At 42.6% G+C, this 18,331-nt stretch overlaps 1 protein-coding gene across 23 annotated transcripts in view; it reads right to left on the bottom strand.

Annotated features, from left to right (window-relative positions):
- TENM2 (teneurin transmembrane protein 2) overlaps positions 1-18,331 on the bottom strand; it is a 1,162,025-nt gene that overhangs the window by 173,218 nt on the left and 970,476 nt on the right. For all 23 annotated transcript variants that reach the window (XM_070569063.1, XM_070569066.1, XM_070569065.1 and 20 more), the window contains one exon: positions 12,785-12,990. In XM_070569063.1, the coding sequence (XP_070425164.1) occupies positions 12,785-12,990 (206 nt within the window). The remainder of the gene's footprint in view (positions 1-12,784; positions 12,991-18,331) is intronic.

An 18,331-nucleotide genomic window follows, 5' to 3' on the forward strand; every position in this document is an offset into this window, starting at 1 on the left:
CCATTTATGAAACTCTAGGGAAGACAAACCCCATCTCTGGTGACAGAGCGGATGGGTAGTTGCCTGGGGTGGCGGTGAGGTTGGTGTGGGGCAGAGGGGAGCTTCTGGAGGTGGCAGTGCTCTATAACGTGACTGGTGCTGCTTACTCAGATGGCTACGGTTTTCAAATTCTAGGACTCAGACCCTACACTTAGAATGTGTGCACTGAATGGTTTGTAAATGCTATCTAAATTAAGTTGATTTAAGACAAATCAAGGTGGATAGGAGCATAGAGTGTCCAGTTTTAGATTCCCTTGTCTGCAAAGGGCTCACTGAGGGCATGGTATTTGGGCAGATGTCTGATAAAGGTAAGGGAGGAGCCATGTGAATACCTGGGGAAGGAACATTCTGGAAAGAGGGAACAGCCACTACAAAAGCTCTGAGACACAATGAGCTTGGCCTGACTGAGGGAGAGCAAGTGGGCCAGTGCGGTGGAGCTGAGGGAGTGAGGAAGAGATGGCTGGGTGGTCAGCCTACAAGGGAATCAGCCTACAAAGGAACCTCTGTCTGATGTTCCGTCAGACATTCCCCGAGCCCTTACTATGGACAAGCAGTGCTGTGAGCACTGGAGACGCAGCAGAACACCCAAGTCTTTGCCTTCATAGAACTTGACCTTCCAGAACAACTTCAGATTTTCTTTGTAGTGTGATAGGAGGCCAGTGGAGGGTCGGCAGAGGCTGAAGGCTCTGATGAAGGGTTATAAAAGAGGAGAGCAGAGCCTCTTCTGTAAGAATAAGAGAGCTTTTTGTCTGGTGTGTTCACCATGCCCGGTTCCTTGCAGGACCCTCGGGGTTGGCAGTGGCTTGGTGGTTTGCTGATTGAAGAGAAGTAGAATACAGGTCTTGCCAAGTTTTCCCCACCCTATATATAAAGCCTAAATTCGTAGTTTTCAAGTTTCAAAGGAGTATGTTTTGAATGTCTCTGGTATGGGAGGGGTGATGTAAGGGGAATGAAAAATAAAGAGCAAAGGATAGACGAGCACTACTAAAGGATGTCAGCACCATCGTTACCGCTGTGGACTACATCCTAGCACCCTCCTTCGCAGAGCTGTTTCAGAGTGGGGTGCCCAAGAGAAACAGGGGTAAATCTTAGGTAATGAGGCCAGGCCAGGGCAAGGCAGGGACAATGCATATCCTGGTAGGTGGCCCTTCCTGGGAATTCTTGGAAGGGTCTCGATGCCAGTGCCCACTGGCCACACAAGGGTAGGGCCAGCTCTGCCTTGTCCACTGCTGCAGTCCCTTGACACATGGCACACGGTAGGCGCTCAAGAGATCTTGGCAGAATCCAATGCTATGGACTGCCTTTGGCAGAATGATGTCTCTATCTGAAGACAGGGTCTCCTTGGGGGAATGTTAACCTTCTCACAAGAAATTTTTGAGAACAAGGGGAAGTGGTTGAAAACCATAAGTCCCGATTTCCTATTTCCAAGACTTTTCCTCAGTCCATAAAAGCATGTGTTCCCAGCTACAAGGGTAATTCATAGCTTTCTGGTGTTTGACCACTTGCCCTTTTCATTTAACATGTGTTCCTTGCTGATGCTGTGTACATGGCTGTAAATCTGCAATAACTCAACATAGGGTCACAGCCGCTAAACCTCCAGAAGGGCCGTCTGCCTTGGTCACTCCTGGCCTTGCAAGAGCCAGTTCTCAAAGGAAAAGCTATGTCCTCATTGGCGAGCGATGGCTAAGGAAAAGCATAGTGTCTAAAAAGAGGACATTCACTCTGTGAAGCTTCGACACAGCCCACACAACAAGGGGGATCTTCATTGCCCTCTGCCTAGAAAGGTCTTCCCCTTCTTTCCTTTCTCTTTATCTGCTTAACTCACCTGCCAAGAGTCAGCTCAGGTAGCATCTGCTCCAGGAAGCTGTCCTAAAATCCTGCGAAGGTTAGAATTGGTGACCTACTTTTATGCTCTTAAATCTCCTGTACCCAACTCTTTAGTAATAGTTAATATTCGATGGGTTTATTATGCAAGGGATAGGAACAATCTCCATAAATGATACACGTCATCGGCTCCAAGAAATGTACAACACAATAGTGCTAGCAGGATGCCTGCCGTCCACCCCCTCCCATCCCCCAGAGAGCTGTGCTTGGGCTGGACACGGCTGGATGCACTGTGCATTGTGCCCCAGGAGAGGGACCCACCCCCGCCACTTCACATATTTATAAAAGGATTGAAAGGAGACAGGAATCACTTGACTGAGTTGGAGGACTCTGATCGTTGCTATCTGAATTAGAGCCTTGAGGTGGACCAGCTAAAACTCAGTTTGCCTATCAGCACCGGTTTCAGCCAGAGGCCTTGCCATTCTCCCTGTAGAGACCACTGGCTGCTAGGTTACCTGTGAGCCAGCTGGAAGGGGTGTGGACCAGTCAGATTGATTGGTTGATCTCCATAGGGTGTTTGCTTGTATTATCTCACTTATTCTCCCAACGGCCTGATGAGGTACAGTCCTCATGTGTGTACGGATGGCAAAACTGAACCTAGAGAGACTCTCCACAGAAATTCAGCTACTACGGAGCAGAGAGAAGATTCAAACCCAGGCCAGGCTGATTCTAGAGGGTCGCTTCTTATCTTCCTCTCAATACTACATCTCATGGCCCTCCCTACATACATGGTGCCACCATAGTTGCATAATTCATCAGATGCTCATCTTCCTAAAGGTAGAGCTGATGCCTTTCATCTCTGTCTCCTTGGTACATTCAGGGACTATTTGTTGAGTGCGTGAATGGATTGATTTTATATTTCATTTTCTCACAAGGTCATGCCCTCCTCACGCTGTCTTTTGTCCATCCCAGGGGAAGGATGGAAGGTATTACTCTGAAGGCCCAAGTGGACCACAGTATAGGGGTCAAGTTCAGGGAAACTGATGAACATCTCGAGGCTATTCCAAGATGCACAAACACTCTCCCATGAGGCCAGAAGAACAGAGGTTTTTACCTCTTGGAGGTTTGCTGGTGTGATTTCTTATTTACTGCATATTCCCATCTAATTGTCTTTAGCCAATAGTTTATCAAAAATGTCACATTTGGCTCCTCACCTTCCTGAGATCAATAGGAGGGTCTTATGTGGGCTGGTTGTGAAAATAAATCAAACCCATCACCAAGGAGAGGAAGTAAACTGGGAATGCGTCCAATCACAAAATGACTTCCCAAGCACTAAAGAGGACCAGAAATCACAGGTACCAGCCAGCTCCTCTCAGAGCATGGCCTGAACCTCTCACCAGGCTGCAGTGTGACCTTGGGCAAGATACTTCACCTCTGAGTCTCGGCTGTCTTTTCCCCAAGTACCTACCTCTGAGGGTCATTGTGAGGAGGGCTCATGGTGAGCACTCAATTAATGTCAGCTATTCTTATGGTTATAATTGTTATAAAAGCTTGATATATTCTAAATCCTTTGAGTTAACAATTCCACTCTTAAGAATTCATCATAAGGAAATTATTAAAAAATACATGAACATACACCTATAAGGATATTTACTGTAGAATGATTATAATATTGAAAAAGGGAGATTGTTTAAAAAAATTTAATTGATAGAATGGACTATTTTTGAGGCATTTAAATGAGTTTATGGAAGAATATTCAGATTTGGAAAGATATTCCCCACCTATCATTAAGCAAGAAGCAAGGTAAAAACAGTACCTAAGGTACGATCCTATAGTTGTGAGAATGATTACTACATGGGAACAGAAAACTGTCTGGAAAATATACTAAGAAATGTTAATGTTTTCTATTTTTCCTATCATCCTATATTCCTTTTATAATGAGAAAAACACAAATAAAAGTTATCTTTTAAGAAAAATTGAAAATCATTTTGTTTTGTCTGTTCGGGGGCTTACGTTTGGATGCTTTGAAAAACTTGATAATAACAGCTTATACCATTTCTCTGTGCCGGCACAGTCCTACGTGCTCTAAGAAGATGACCTCATGCACATCTTACAACAATGCTGTGAATGTGAGATATTATTATTTTCATGTTACAGATGAGGCAACCGAGGCACAGAAAGGCTGAGTGACTCGTCCAAGGTTACACGGCTTGGAAGTACTGGAGGCTGAAATTCAAGGTCATGTAGTCTGGACTGGTCCACACTCCTATGCCCATGCTCATCGGTGTCTGGAACAGCTGCGTAGGTATTGCACAGAATGTTTATTTACACTTTATTTTTATGTATTTATATATTTTTAAAATTACATTTAAATCCCCACATTGACTTGATATACACAATAGGACCTAGTTACCTGAGGATATTTGGAATTAATAAAAGGCCACTTAAAATGAATGCCCTTAAATGAGAAAATGATCGGTTAGGATCTTGTCTTGAAAAATGAAACCCCGGGCCAGCCCCATGGCTGAGTGGTTAAGTTGGTGCGCTCTGCTTCGGTGGCCTGGGGTTACACCGGTTCAGATTCTGGGCGCGGATATGGCACTGCTCATCAGGCCACACTGAGGTGGCATCCCACATGCCACAACTAGAAGGACCCACAACTAAAAAAAAAAATACACAACTATGTACCAGGGGGCTTTGGGGAGAAAAAGGAAAAATAAAATCTTTAAAAAAACAAAAAAAGAAAAATGAAACTCTAATTATGAAAAAGTGTTTTTGTAATCTCATATTTAGAAAAATTCAGGTTATATTTGCAACTATGCTCTAACTGTTTGAACGAACACTGAGTTTTCATACATACACAAAAATGTGACACCAAACATTGCATTGTCTCTCAGCTTCATCAATTGCAAAACACATCCTGTTTTCCGAGATATCAGAAGATGAGCAATATGTGCATCTTAGGGTCGATGAAATACTTGAGAACAATGCAGCATCACTTTAGTTTGACCAATGCAACCCATCAAAAGGGACTTTCTGAAAATACACCGATGTCTTCCTCTAACTTCCCAGCACCTCTCTTTACATTGTTGTAATTGTCTTCTTGGAAGTACCCATCTTGTCACCTCCTTTGTTACCGCTCTCTGCCACAGTATTTAACGTGCTACCTCACCCAGATGCCCATTTGCCAAGGCTGCCGCTAGTACTTTAGAGCAGATCTCCAGCACCACTTTCTCTGACTTAATGAAATTTCTGTTTGGGACACAAGTTGTAATGTTACTCCGTCAGTCATGGTGCTTACATTGTACTGCAGGATGCTCCTGGAAATGCTGCCCACACAGAGGAGAAAAACGATGTGTCTGGCTGCTCTGTCCGGTACACACCAGCTCTGTGACCCTGAACTCTGTCTCGGTTCTATCGTGTGTAACATGAGGCTGTTCCTCACAGCGCCTACCTCATAGGGCTGTTTGTGTGATAAAATAAGAATTCATGTGAAACAGGTAGTCCTCGGCACATCCCGGCCCTCAAGTAATGCCGACTACCACTATTATAACTAGTCTTAAGGGGGAGGGATCTCGTGTGCAGAACGTTTTTATAAGTGATCTGGTGATTAATGAATATTTTTGTCTTATAACAACTTTTGCTTCCCTACAAAACATTCTTACTGAGAGGGGCTTCAGTGAACATTTTAAAGGCCATTAATTCCTGTGAAGATCTTGGAATAAAGCTTTTCCTAACATCTTTGAACACAGGTTTGAACTTCTGTAACTGTTGTTTATCGGGAAGCTTAAAGATCTGCCCTGGGCTGTCTTTGAACGCACGCTGGTGTGTGTCTGCTCAGATAAAGTTGTGCAAGCAACTGCTCTGGTGGGTCCTGCTCAACCCAACGCCAGGCAGAGCAGAGGTGCAAGTTCGTGCCTGGCTGTTAAACCAGGAGTGCAATTTCAAATGAACATGTAATGTCCTACACTGGTGACTGTTGTTTTTTTTTTTTTTAGAGAAAAGAGTTTCAAAGTTTATTTTAAGTTTGGGGTGCAACCTCTCTGCTTCTGTACCTAAGGCAAGGGATGTGAGCAGTTGTTAGATATTTTAAACAATTTAACCTTGAAACAATTATTTCCTATCACTCCTCTTTCAAGCTTGTGGATCAATTTAATTGAAGAGTAGCCAGAGCCTGTAAGGGAAACAATTAAAGAAAATACTGCTGCTATTAGCAACTACTTATATACATTCATTGGGATCTTTCTCAAAACTGTGCAAACAAAACAAAGTACATAAATTGAATCTCGAAAGGGATATAAGATTACAGTCACCATCTGTAGCCTCTCAATGCTTGTTTTACTTAAAATAGACTCAAGCTAGTCACAGATTCACTTTTCTTAAAGGGAGAGAGATTACCAAAATTAAGAAAAGTATAAAGAGTATGGTAACAAATACCCATCTTTCAATCACTTGAATAAACGTTAACATTTTGGCATAGCTATTTCCAGTCTTTGTGTGTGTGTGTGTGTGTGTGTGTGTGTGTGTATGCGTGTGTGTGTGTATGTTGGAGATGGGGAGGGGGCTTCCCTGATCTTTAATGTTTTATTATGGATAAAAACAAGTACTTTTTAAACCTACTTCTCAGTCCTGTTGTCCTCACCTATTCCTAGAGGTGACCACCCTCATGAATTTAGTCCTTCTCTCTATGTCTCTGTCTGTCTCTATAGCTACATACACATATACACACACATATAATAAACTTACGTATACAGAGATTAACATCGTCATAATAAATATGGATATGAACTATAAACTATGTCTATGCTAATAAAACTGTCACTTTTATTTGTTTTATATATGGGGTTCCACATAGCTTTCACTTGAAGATAAAGGTCTTTGCCTAGAAAATTGCAAATTCCTGAATTACAGCACCTCCGAGACTCTGCTCAGTGGAAATGTGTGATCTGTGCTGCCCCCTCTTACTCGTCCCTGTTGTCTCAGTTTTTTCTCTCTGCTGAGTTTCATGTACTCAAGCATTGCCATTCTTGAAAAGCATTCACAATGCCCTCCCCGTGCATCCCCTCAACACAGGGTTCCTTGTCAAACTCAAGCATCCCGTGAGATTTCTCCTTAGCTCTGCTTGGTGGCTGCCCAGGAGGGTGTCCACAGATTGAAGTGGCAGTTTCACTACCTGCTAGTATGCCATCAAATAATCACAGGGGGTCTCCCAAGAAAGACCTTTCCAGAAGCACTTTTAGTCCAATACAGAAGAAACCAAGGTTCTCTCGGTTTCACGACTCCTTTCTCCACACCTCAAGCTCTTTCGGAAAGGAAGGGTCTGAAAAACGTGCCTGTAAAAACAAGCCTCCCTCTAAAATGAAATCAAATTGTTATGTGATGTGCTATGCAAGCTGACAGTCAAACCCTGGTGTTCCCCACATTAAGCTCATAGAACACAGCTCCACAGGAAGGGTAAGGTCCAGGGAGAGCCCAGCTGACTGGTTAACGGGCACTGAGAGGGTGCAGAGAGAGTGGCATGGTGACAGAACCAGGGTGCTCAGAACACTTGGGTGTCCCAATGTCCCAGGAATCCTGTTAGTTTCACCTCTCATTGACACTGGGTGCATGTTCCTGATCGGGGAAGAGAGAAGGGGACAAGGAAAGAGAGAGCTCCTTTTCAAATAAGGCTCTGAATTGGAAAGGGATAAATTCGAGCTGGCAAAAGCTAACATCACTAATCACCATCTATAAATTTGCTTTTAAAAAATGTCATTAGGGGAATTCTGCTGATGAGGACAAATAACGTTCGCTCGGCTCATTTTATCTTGGTCCACACATGCTCAATCTGCCGTATTTGCATTTATTTGGTATGATCATGGGGCAATTTGTGGTCTCTTAAATAGTTCCCTTCTTTTGTTTAATGTGTGAATAATTTTGCTTCCCATCCCACAGACACATCTCTGTAAAGCACTCAGAGTTGACAGTGTCTGCTTCTATCTCAGTGCCACTAAGTCCCTCGTCCCTGCCTCTAACCAACCCGTGGGAGCTGTAAGCCCACCCTGTGCTTCCCAGTTGCATACCCTGGAAGTCACCGGGCTCATGGCTCCATCAGTCTGAGTGATGAAATAGGCATTTTTAATATTTGCTAAACAGGATTGTGGAGAAGGTGAAGTCTCGGCAGGCCTCCCAAGCGGTGACTGCATCTTGTTGTCTCAGGTTAATCATGTACCTAATTTGCCGATTATTGACTTGTTCTCACAAAGGATTTTACTTGGCTTGACATATCAGTAGCAATCAGTGAGGAACTGTCAAACCAACTTGCTCAGTGCCTTAACCACCCAACATCCCGACTTGCAGCAACAGCCTCTGAGATTTCCTTCGATGCTTACGCTGAAGCCATGTCTGAGGATGATGATTTTTTCCAAAGTCTGATCTGTTTCCTTTCTAGAACCAGGGTTGAGCAAATCTGACATAGTTTGTAGGACTGCAAACATTTGGCAAGGTGCGCTAGGCTTCCTTACAGACACCATCCCGATAAGATTTCAAATTGGTAGGTTAAGAATGGCTTAGATTGACCTTTTTTTTTTTTAAGTCTAAGTCTTAAAAAATGCAATGCAGCGTGTCAAAATGCTGCATTTACAAGACAATATAATATCTACCTTTTAAATTGACAAAGATCAAATAGTAATAGGACACAGTTTATGCAAGGGCTCAAGTAAATAAAGTGGGCCTTGCACACTGCTGCTGGTGGGGAGGAGCGTGGGGAGAGTAAGTGGTTCAGCCTTTTAGAAGGACGATTTGCAAATTGTATAAAATCCTTAAGGGTTTACTTTCAGGAAAAGAATGAAGGATGTACCCAAAGACTAACCATGAGGACAAGGAGCCCAACATTTTATTGTCTGTCATTAGGGCTTTTTGTCGATAGATCTGGCGCTCCTCTTCCAGGGACCACCATAGGATTGTCCTTCCTGCCCCACTGAAGTTAGGATGTGCCTTGCTTTGGTCCATTTGAGAACACTTAAATGATATGTGCCACTTCCAAGTGGAAGTCTTTAGGGATTGGCATGCAATTCACCACCTTCCCCTTCCTTGCTGTGGGGAACTAGCCATGTTTCTGATAGTGGATGTTCTGTAGGTCTGTGTCCTTGAATGAGGGTGACATCGAGCAAAATTTTCTTTAATCCAAGATGAACATGTGAAGTAGGGTTTCCCAACCTCCGCATTAATGACATTTTGGGCTGGACAATTCTTTGTTGCGGGGGGCTGCCCTGTGCGTGGTTAGCATCCCCAGTCTCCACTCACTAGCTGCCTCTAGCAACCTCTTCCCAGAGACACAACCAAAAATATTCCCAGACGTTGCCAGGTGTCTCCAGGATGGGGCAAAATTGCCCCTGCTTGAGAACCACCACTGCAGAGTGAACAAGAAATAGCCTCTGTTAAGTCACTCAGATTCTGAGGTTGACGTGTTTTCTTTTTTACTGCAACTGATATGTTTTATTACAGCCAAAACATACAAACATTTAGCAAAAGGGAACTGCTTCAAATTATGGGTGTTTTTACTTCCTTTTGTTTCTCTGTGTTTTTAAAAATTTTCTGCAATGAAAACACAGTTTGCTCTTTCATAAGAAGAAAAAAACTAGAAAATTAATCTTATTTTAAAAAGGTATATTTACATAATTGCCTGTCTCTATACAGTATTTGCTAGGGCCATGCAGAATTTCTAACTACAACAATATCTTGTATATGGTATCTTCATATTGTGCTTTAGTTTGTAAAGTGCTTTCCCATCCTACTTTTGTTGTTGTTGACGTGTAATTACAACAACACTGTGAACCAGGTAACACAGGTAGACAAGGAGACTGAAGCTAACAGAGGTTAAGGGACATGTCCAAGGTCATCTGGTTTATACGCAGCAGGGCCTCCAACCTCACTTTTACCTCCAATCCCAGGACTTTCTCCCCTATGCTACATTACTTCTGTATCGTTGTAAAAAGCCACTTTCAAAAAGTCAACTGGGACACAGTCTGATACTTGGGAAATTTAAGCAGGTAAGAAAGGATTCTTTTCTGTATTTAATATCCTTGGACAAGGATACTAAACCTTGTAGGCTCTTGGTCAGAGCATGATACTCAATAAAATTTAAGCATAGCCATTTCATGCGACACAGCCAATAGAATTTCATATTCTTCCCCCTTCCCACTTCTCTTTCTCTCTCTCCAGCTCAAATGAGTCACCTTGGCTAGACTGCCAATCCCTATAGAACTTATGTTCCTTGATAGGATATGCCAATAGAAATGAGAAATTCTATAATGGTTCAAGACACGAGTGAGTCGCCTATCCCTGCGAGGAGCTGAGCACCGTCTCCTCGAGGAAATGTAGCTCATCAAATGGACATGAATGCAGGTAATGACAGGGAATGAATGTGAGAATGTGTAGGGAGTCGGGTTTTTTTCTTTCTTTTTTTGAGAAGCGCCCCTGTATTGTACCTGTCTTGTGCATTTCCAAGCATGTGCTCTGTGTCTCGCTTACTTGACCCTCCAGCACACACTAAACTCCCAAAGCGGCAGCTGGACTAAAACCCTGAGTGCACATCAGCCCATGCCTATTCATTTCCCTTCCCTTGAAATGTGATGGGGCTGTCCCTGGAGTGGAGCTATTTTGAGAGGACGATCGCTAGAACAATCCCCGGCTTGGCAGGAGATGGACAGCGTGGTGTAGCCACGAAAGAAGAAAAGACATTGTCATTGAGGGTTTGGGTCCTGAATGTCAGAACAGCAGGGAGACTGGGTAGACTATGTTTCTGCCTGCTGTCCACTATCACTCAGTCACAGAGAGTTGCCTACTTTTCTTGCCATGATCGTTGGCTTTTCCATGATTCTGGTTGCTCAGTGCATGCAAGGGGAGGGGCATAACAGTGCTTTGGAACTATGTGGAGAAGTGTTTTTCCCCCAGCAAAGCTCCTTGCATCCAACTGGCTGAGAGGAAAGTTACGCTCAGCTGTGCCCAGAAGCATGTTCAGACTCACTCAAATAACGCCAATAAGCAGCCTTCACCACTGCAAATCATTCATTATGCTACAGCAGAATCAGTGGAGCCTGAAGGTCAAGGAGACCGCCTAACAATTTGCATAACTTCCCAGAGCAGCACCCTACCGTCTGGCCAGAAGTTACAGAAACGCCTCAGGGACTTCTCTCAGTTGAATTCCTCTCTTTCTCTTGATGAGAATCTCTTTGAAGAGCAGATGTGATTTTTGTACCAGGAGTTCTGCTTGGTCAGAGGCTATGTTAACTCATCTCTGGATAATCAGTGCCTAGACCAATAAATATTTTTCTGGATGGATGGATGGAGGATATATTGATTACCACTTTACATATTGGTCCCTATAGCATGCGCTGTGTATGGCAGTAAAAACCTACACAGCCCTCCCTTGCTCAAAAAAGAAACAGTCCATTTAGTCTCTTGTGTTGCTCATTTCAGGCTGTCAGGATGAGATTGCAAATAAGTTTCATCTTGACAGCCAACACTGGTCAATTGGTAGTGGCTGCCCTGAGGGTTCTGTTGGAGCTATTTGCACCCTGAATTTAGGGAGGAAAAAGTGCAGTCATCGATTAGCAATGTCTGCCATGAGCTACAGACAAAGAAATGGGGGCCTGACTGCTCTGCATTTGTCAATGGGTTTAAAGCTTTAAATTCTTCCAATTGAATTTTCTAGATGAATACCTTTCCTACGCATTTTAAAGTCAGCTTTGACTGGATATAATGGGCAGTTAAGGATGTTTTCCCTCCACTGGTTTATTTTCCTAACGTACATCTTTATGACCTTGCTGGATTTGAAAGCAAATGAGGTGGGAAAACCCTACTTGGTTTTCCTCAGGATATACAATTCTTATTGGAAAAGACACTCAAGCTAGGTGGGTATTAATTTATCTCAAGTGATCTGTATAATAAAATCTCTGCCAGGACAAATTAAAGGAGGGATGAGAGGAAAATCCATTAAATCCATAAAGTCATCCAATCTCTTTATTCCCAACGCTGGGAATAATCTCTCTTTCACAGTGCCAAAGACGTCCCGAGGAATTTAGCATGGGCAAGAACAGGGTAGTCACAGGGAAACAGCCACTAAGCTTTGCTTACTGTTACAGCACTCTTTTCACACGCAGGAGGATGGCTCCTAGTGATATTTCAACAAATTAATACAATAACGAGAACACCTGAACAGCAAGTACCCAAGGATTAACTCCAGGTCTAGCAAAGCTGACTTCATCAGGTAGGGACGTTGCCATTTTTTGAGATACAATTCACATCCATAAATTTCACCATTTTGCAATTCAACAGTTTTTAGTATATTCACCGCGTTGTACAATCATCACAGCGATCTAATTTGAGAGCATTTACATGACCTCAAAAAGAAACCTCATACCTATTAGCAGTCAGTCCCAATTCCCTCCTCCCCTACCCCTGGCAATCACTAATTTCCTTTCTGTCTCTATGGATTTGCCTATTCTGGACAATATAAATGGAATCATACAATACATGGCCTTTGCATGTGGCTTCTTTCACGTGGTATAATACTTTCAAGATTCGTCCCTGTTGTAGCACGTAACAATACTTCCTTCCTGTTTATCTTTGAATAATATGTCATCATATGGATCTATCACTTTTTTGTATCCATTCATCAGTTCATAAACATTTGGGTTGTTTCCACTCTTTGGCTATTACGAATAATGCTGCTGTGAACATTCGTGTATCTATTTTTATGAGAAATAATGTTTTCAGTTCTCTGTGGGTATATACCTGGAAGTGGAATTGCTGGGTCATATGGTAATTCTATGTTTAATTTTTTGAAAAACTGTTAAACTCTTCCACAGTGCTGCTATCATAGTGGGTGTGAAGTGATATTTTTTCTGCAAGTTCCTGGTTATATAGAGCACGGTCATACCTGGGCATGAGATGGTGGAAGTCCCCTTCGTATGTAAACACCGAAGAGAGCATCTTTCCCAAGAGAGATGTTGAACTTTAAGAACTGGGGTTGACTGATGTGGATCTGTGACCTCCAAAACACGCCTGGTGGGACTTCTTGCGTCACACGCCGACCGACTTCTGCTTCCCCACTGTCTATGCTGCTGTTTTTCAATGACCAGGGCACTGGAAAACAGGAATTGACATCAAGTCAGTGACATCTGTATACATTAGTTGGCTCTACATTTCTGTTTAATTATATGCCAGGATTTAAAAATCTCTATATGAAGATTAAACTCAAGGCAAATTTCTCTTTAAGTCAGAGCTTAAAACATTTAGGTTTTAAATAACAAAGCTGTAAACTCATACCTCAGGGCCTCTGAATTACTGGCACAATGCTTTCTAAAACTTCTGAGATGGCTCTTTACTGATCAAATACAATAAGAAGTGGAGTCTGGGGCCAGCCCCGTGGCAGAGCGGTTAAGTGCTCATGTTCCGCTTCAGCGGCCCAAGGTTTGCCAGTTCGGATCCTGGGTGCGGACATGGCACCGCTTGGCACGCCATGCTGTGGTAGGCGTCCCACATATAAAGTAGAGGAAGATAGGCACAGATGTTAGCTCAGGGCCAATCTTCCTCAGCAAAAAGAGGAGGATTGGCAGTAGTTAGCTCAGGGCTAATCTTCCTCAAAAAAAAAAAAGGTGGAGTCTGATAAGTACGTGTCAAGCTTCCAACAACTCCAAATGTGACTGGTATGTAAAAGTTATCAGCAGGGGAGGGGATAGTGATACTAATTTGGCACCAAATTTAATTCTTGCAGCCTTTAATTATTCTTTCCAGTGACAAACAAGTCCATTGTACTCTATTTCCATAAATTAAAAACAAGAAGCAACAGTGAACAAAAATTAGTACAAGGTAAACAAAATAACTCAAAAGAAAATGGGGACTTGATCTCAGGCTGATCTAACGTTGGGGTGACCCCTTTGGGTTAGAGGGAGGGATCTAAGAACCGTGCAGAAACCACAGCTCTCTCATGGTGACATTAACACATCTCTGTTGCATTATTTGAAATTGTTTATCTTGAAAACATTGGTTGCAGTTCTGAAAGATGCCACACTCAGCATCCTTCAGAACTTTAATAATAGGTGTTTAAGAAATACCTATTTTTAAAGAGGCTTTCTTAATAACCATGAAGCAGCCAGTGGCTCTTATACTTCTGAGGGTGGTTTTCTTTGCGAACACAGAATTAAGGAAAAGCTGGGCGTTACTAGTGCCCAAGGAAAGCAAATTAATTGATCTCTCAGAGCCTCATTTTCCTCATCTTCAAAATGGGAATAAAATCTAGTTGGAACCTAGTTTTATAAGTCATTTGGGATTCCTTCAAATGGATTCTGAACTTGAAAAAACACATAAAACCACCACTATATCCTATCTTCTTGAGACCTTCTAAACCAATTGAAACCAAATACAAAAACAATTGAAGACATTTTTATCTCGACAGTCTTTTCATTTTCCAATTGATCACTTTGGTGGCCTTGTGGATCTGAAAACTTCTTCAGTCTGACGGACAAAGGATGGAAAGCAAGCTCCCTTCTGCATTCTGTAATGGACAACTCTTCTGAAAACATTTATCTATGTTTGCCCACCACACGTTGCAAAAGGTTTGCACGATGAGAAGAGGTTATAAAACTGCTGAAGACTGGCACGAAAGGTAAGTGAAGCCGTCCGACTCGGGAGCCCTGACTGTTACTCTATAGCCACTGCATTAAGATGAGACTCATAAATGACCTTGGGGCCAGTTTCCCCACCTGTAAAATGGAGAGGTGACACTTTTGGCTCTCTGAATGTCTTCCATATCTAAATTACAAAAGAAAACCACAGAGTCACCTTTTTTCTTTAACAAGAGAGGTGATGATTCATTTTTATTTAGCTCAATAGTGGATCAAATAAAGAGTCAACAGGGGCTGAAAATAAAGTAGGAGAAACACTGGTTTGGACCTTAAGGAGAAACTCTTGACCTCTAGAATAATAAAACTAGGGAATGGACTCCTAAGGGAAGTTTAGAAGCTTCCATCACATAACATCTTTAAGAAGGAAAGAAACAAATCCAAGTCCTGAGTGGTTCAGATCTATAGATGAGTACCAGATGTTTGTTCCTCAAACATTTTTCCGCTGGCTAGCAGGTCTAATGGACGTGGAATGTTTCTCTGTAGAGGAGGAACAGGGCACAGTTTCTATGAGCAGAGACTCTGGACTGACAGTGTCTGGGTTCAATTCCTAGCTTTGATATTTACCAAGTATATCAATTCTTTGTGCCTCAGCTCCTTCATCTGTATAGTCGTGACACTATTATCATTCATTTCATAGGGTTGTTATGAGAATTTGATGAGTTAATTCATGCAAAGCTCTTTGAATAATTTTCGGCGCAAAGTAAGTACTAAATAAAAATAAGTTGTCATAAATATTATTATCTGTAAGGCTCTAAGACTGAATAGAGTGTTGTTTATTTTGCTGAAATAATGACATGTCTGGGGGAAAACACTTGTTATCACAAGTTGATCAGAAGCTCCGATTACTATAAATTGGAAACTAATTTTTACGTCAAAATGCTGCTTTTGACAGACTCCCAGATTGAAGCCTTTTAGGGGAAGGGATATAATGAAAAGGACCCAGTAAGGAAGGGATGCAGTTAAAAAGACCCCTGCGAGGGAAGAGTCTAGGGGCCTCTGACAGAGACCAAAAGTAACCCCAGCAATCATAGTGTGGCAACAACTTAAAGAAATGCATTAAAAATAAAAACGAATTTTAGGGGCCAGCCCTGTGGCCGAGTGGTTAAGTTCGTGCTCACTGCTTTGGTGGCCCAGGGTTTCACCAGTTTGGATCCTGGGCACGGACATGGCACCACTCATTAGGCCATGCTGAGGTGGCGTCCCACATGCCACAACTAGAAGGACCCACAACTAGAATATACAACTATGTATGGGGGGTGCAGTTTGAGGAGAAGAAGAAAAAAAAGGAAAAGAAGAAGATTGGCAACAGATGTTAGCTCAGGTGCCAATATTTAAAAAAAAAAAGAAAAAGAAAAAAGAATTTTAAAGAAATTATTCATCTCTAAACTTAATAAGATGAGCTTTCCTTCACGTCTGCTGGGCTTTCAGGGGTTGCTGGGTTAATGACAGGATATGAAAGAGAAGCAGGAAATCAGCATCCACAAGCCCTGTAATCTACTGCTGAAACCTAAACAGACTTTGATAACGTCAGGCAGCGTGAGGATGCAGGGATGTGCAAGGGAGTCTGCTTCCAGAGAGCAGATGCTCTGGAGAAATTCAGACAAGGAGACTCAAGGGATTGCATTCTTTTCTTTGTTTTGGTGAGGAAGATTGGCCCTGAGATAACATCTGTTGCCAGTCCTCCTTTACTTTGTATATGGGATGCTGCTACAGTATGGCTTGATGAGTGGCGTGTAGGTTCGTGCCCCGGATCCGAACCTGCGAACCCCACGCTGCATGGGAACTTAACCACTATGCTACCAGGCTGGCCCCACGGGGTTTGGTTCTTACAGTAGTAGGATCCCCCTTCTTTTACTAGACACCAAATTCAGGACACTGACTTCTGTAAATGAGCCGCTACTACCAGTGAGTACAGGCTGCCTTCTCAGTAGTCACAACTCCTCCTAGAGTTTCAGATGCTCCTGTCCTTCACGTGCCATCCACTAAGGAAGGCAGTGCACCTGGGTGATGAAGTACAGGTTTTGTAGTGAGACGGAACTGCATTCAAATCCTGGCTCTGGTTCTTCCTTGCTGTGTGACTTCCAGTGATTTGCTTAACCTCTCTGGGCCTCTATTCTTTTTTGCTAAAACGGGAATGATAATAGTAACTATGTTATAAGGTAGGAGTAACAAACAGAAGTACACAAAGAAGGGCTTAGAGCAGTGCCTAGAGCACAATAAGAGCAAAATAAATGCTATCTAGTTACAATGCATGAAATTAAAGAATGGAAAACTATATAGGAAAGAATCTGGCTTTCTTTTCAGAGTAAAGAATTTTCTAAAAGAAAAAAATTGTGTGTATATGTGATAGTTATGTACCTTTATATGTATATATTTGCCTAGCTCTCTATCAACAGAGAGGAAAGTCTAATTCTTCTGGAACAGACTTAACTATTGGAACAAGCTTAAAACGGAAAGTCAGCATCTGTTGCCATTACTAAGTTTAGGCGGGACCTTCTAGAAGCCAGTAATGATTTTTTATTGATTAGTCTACTTTATCGAGTAGCACTGAAATGAAGGCACAGGCCACCTTCACCCTGAAGCTGTCTTTTTCTTTATACACCTTCCCCTCCACCAGATAAACAGGTTCTTTCTCTGAGTTTCTATGCTCTTAGACTTCGCTTTACTGCGGCACCTGGTGTTGCGTGCTAGAATTGACCTTGCTTGCCTTCCCAAGCTTCTCTTATTAGACACTGTGCTGTCTGAGGTCAGGCAGAGCTGCGCATTCATCTCTGCGCTCTCTGTCTGCACCTGGCCACTGAGGGCCGATCTATAAGTGCTCGTGGAACCGAGCCAGGTTTTACCTGCCCATCCTATGCGGTATGTTAACACAACCTCTGTGACTACTGGGCGAAATGTGTGTCTGGAGGAAGATTGACTTTGAAAAGCTGCACATAAAATGACTTTTGTTTTTTAAAAATAAAGTCACGTTTTGAAAGCTCTGTGGAGAAACTTACCGTTTAAAGGAAGCTTCCTTGTGGATTCTTTTGAAAAATCATGAGTAAACTCTTAATTTACGTTTTCTGTAAAATCTCGTAAATAAACAAATCAGTGGAGTTGGAATACAGGGGAAAGGTCCTTAGATTAAGAACCAAAAGTCATGTGTCCTAATCCGGATGCTTAATGACCCTGCACCTTTCATGGAAGGAACAGGGGCATAAATGAGCTATTTGGTTGAACTCCCATCCTTGCTACCAAGCAGCTGGCTAGTTTTAGGAGGTCTAGCTCTCAAGGTCTCCGTGTCCTTATCAACATAGCAGTGGTTTGGATCCAAAGATATCTTAAGGGGCTTTCCACTCCAGTCTACCGCGGTCTACAGAGCAAGCCAGGAGGGTCAACTCCCAGCATGTGCTACCACGGATGTGTGCATGTGTCTCTGTGTGTGTGTGTGTGTGTGTGTGTGTGTGTGTGTGGTGTCCACAGGAGGGAGGAGGGGTTGTCAGAAAGTGAAGGTGACTTCACTTCTGACAAACTCGATGCATTTAACAAGTTATCAGTAAAAGCTAGCGACTGCTTTCCAACTGAATTCTCCACATGTGAAGCTGAATTATGCTTTTGCAAATGGCAGTTTTCACTTTCTCCCCATATGTATATATTTCTATATATATAAGATTTGCATTGTGAAATAATTTCAGATTGACAGAAGAATTTCAAAAAAAGGTACAAAGAATTCCTGCATATCTTTCATCCAGATTCTGTAAATTTTATATACATTTGCTCTATCATTTTCTCTCTCTCCATATATACACACACACACATAT

Source organism: Equus przewalskii, chromosome 13, assembly GCF_037783145.1.
Source record: "Equus przewalskii isolate Varuska chromosome 13, EquPr2, whole genome shotgun sequence".
In the NCBI taxonomy this organism is placed as follows: domain Eukaryota; kingdom Metazoa; phylum Chordata; class Mammalia; order Perissodactyla; family Equidae; genus Equus; species Equus przewalskii.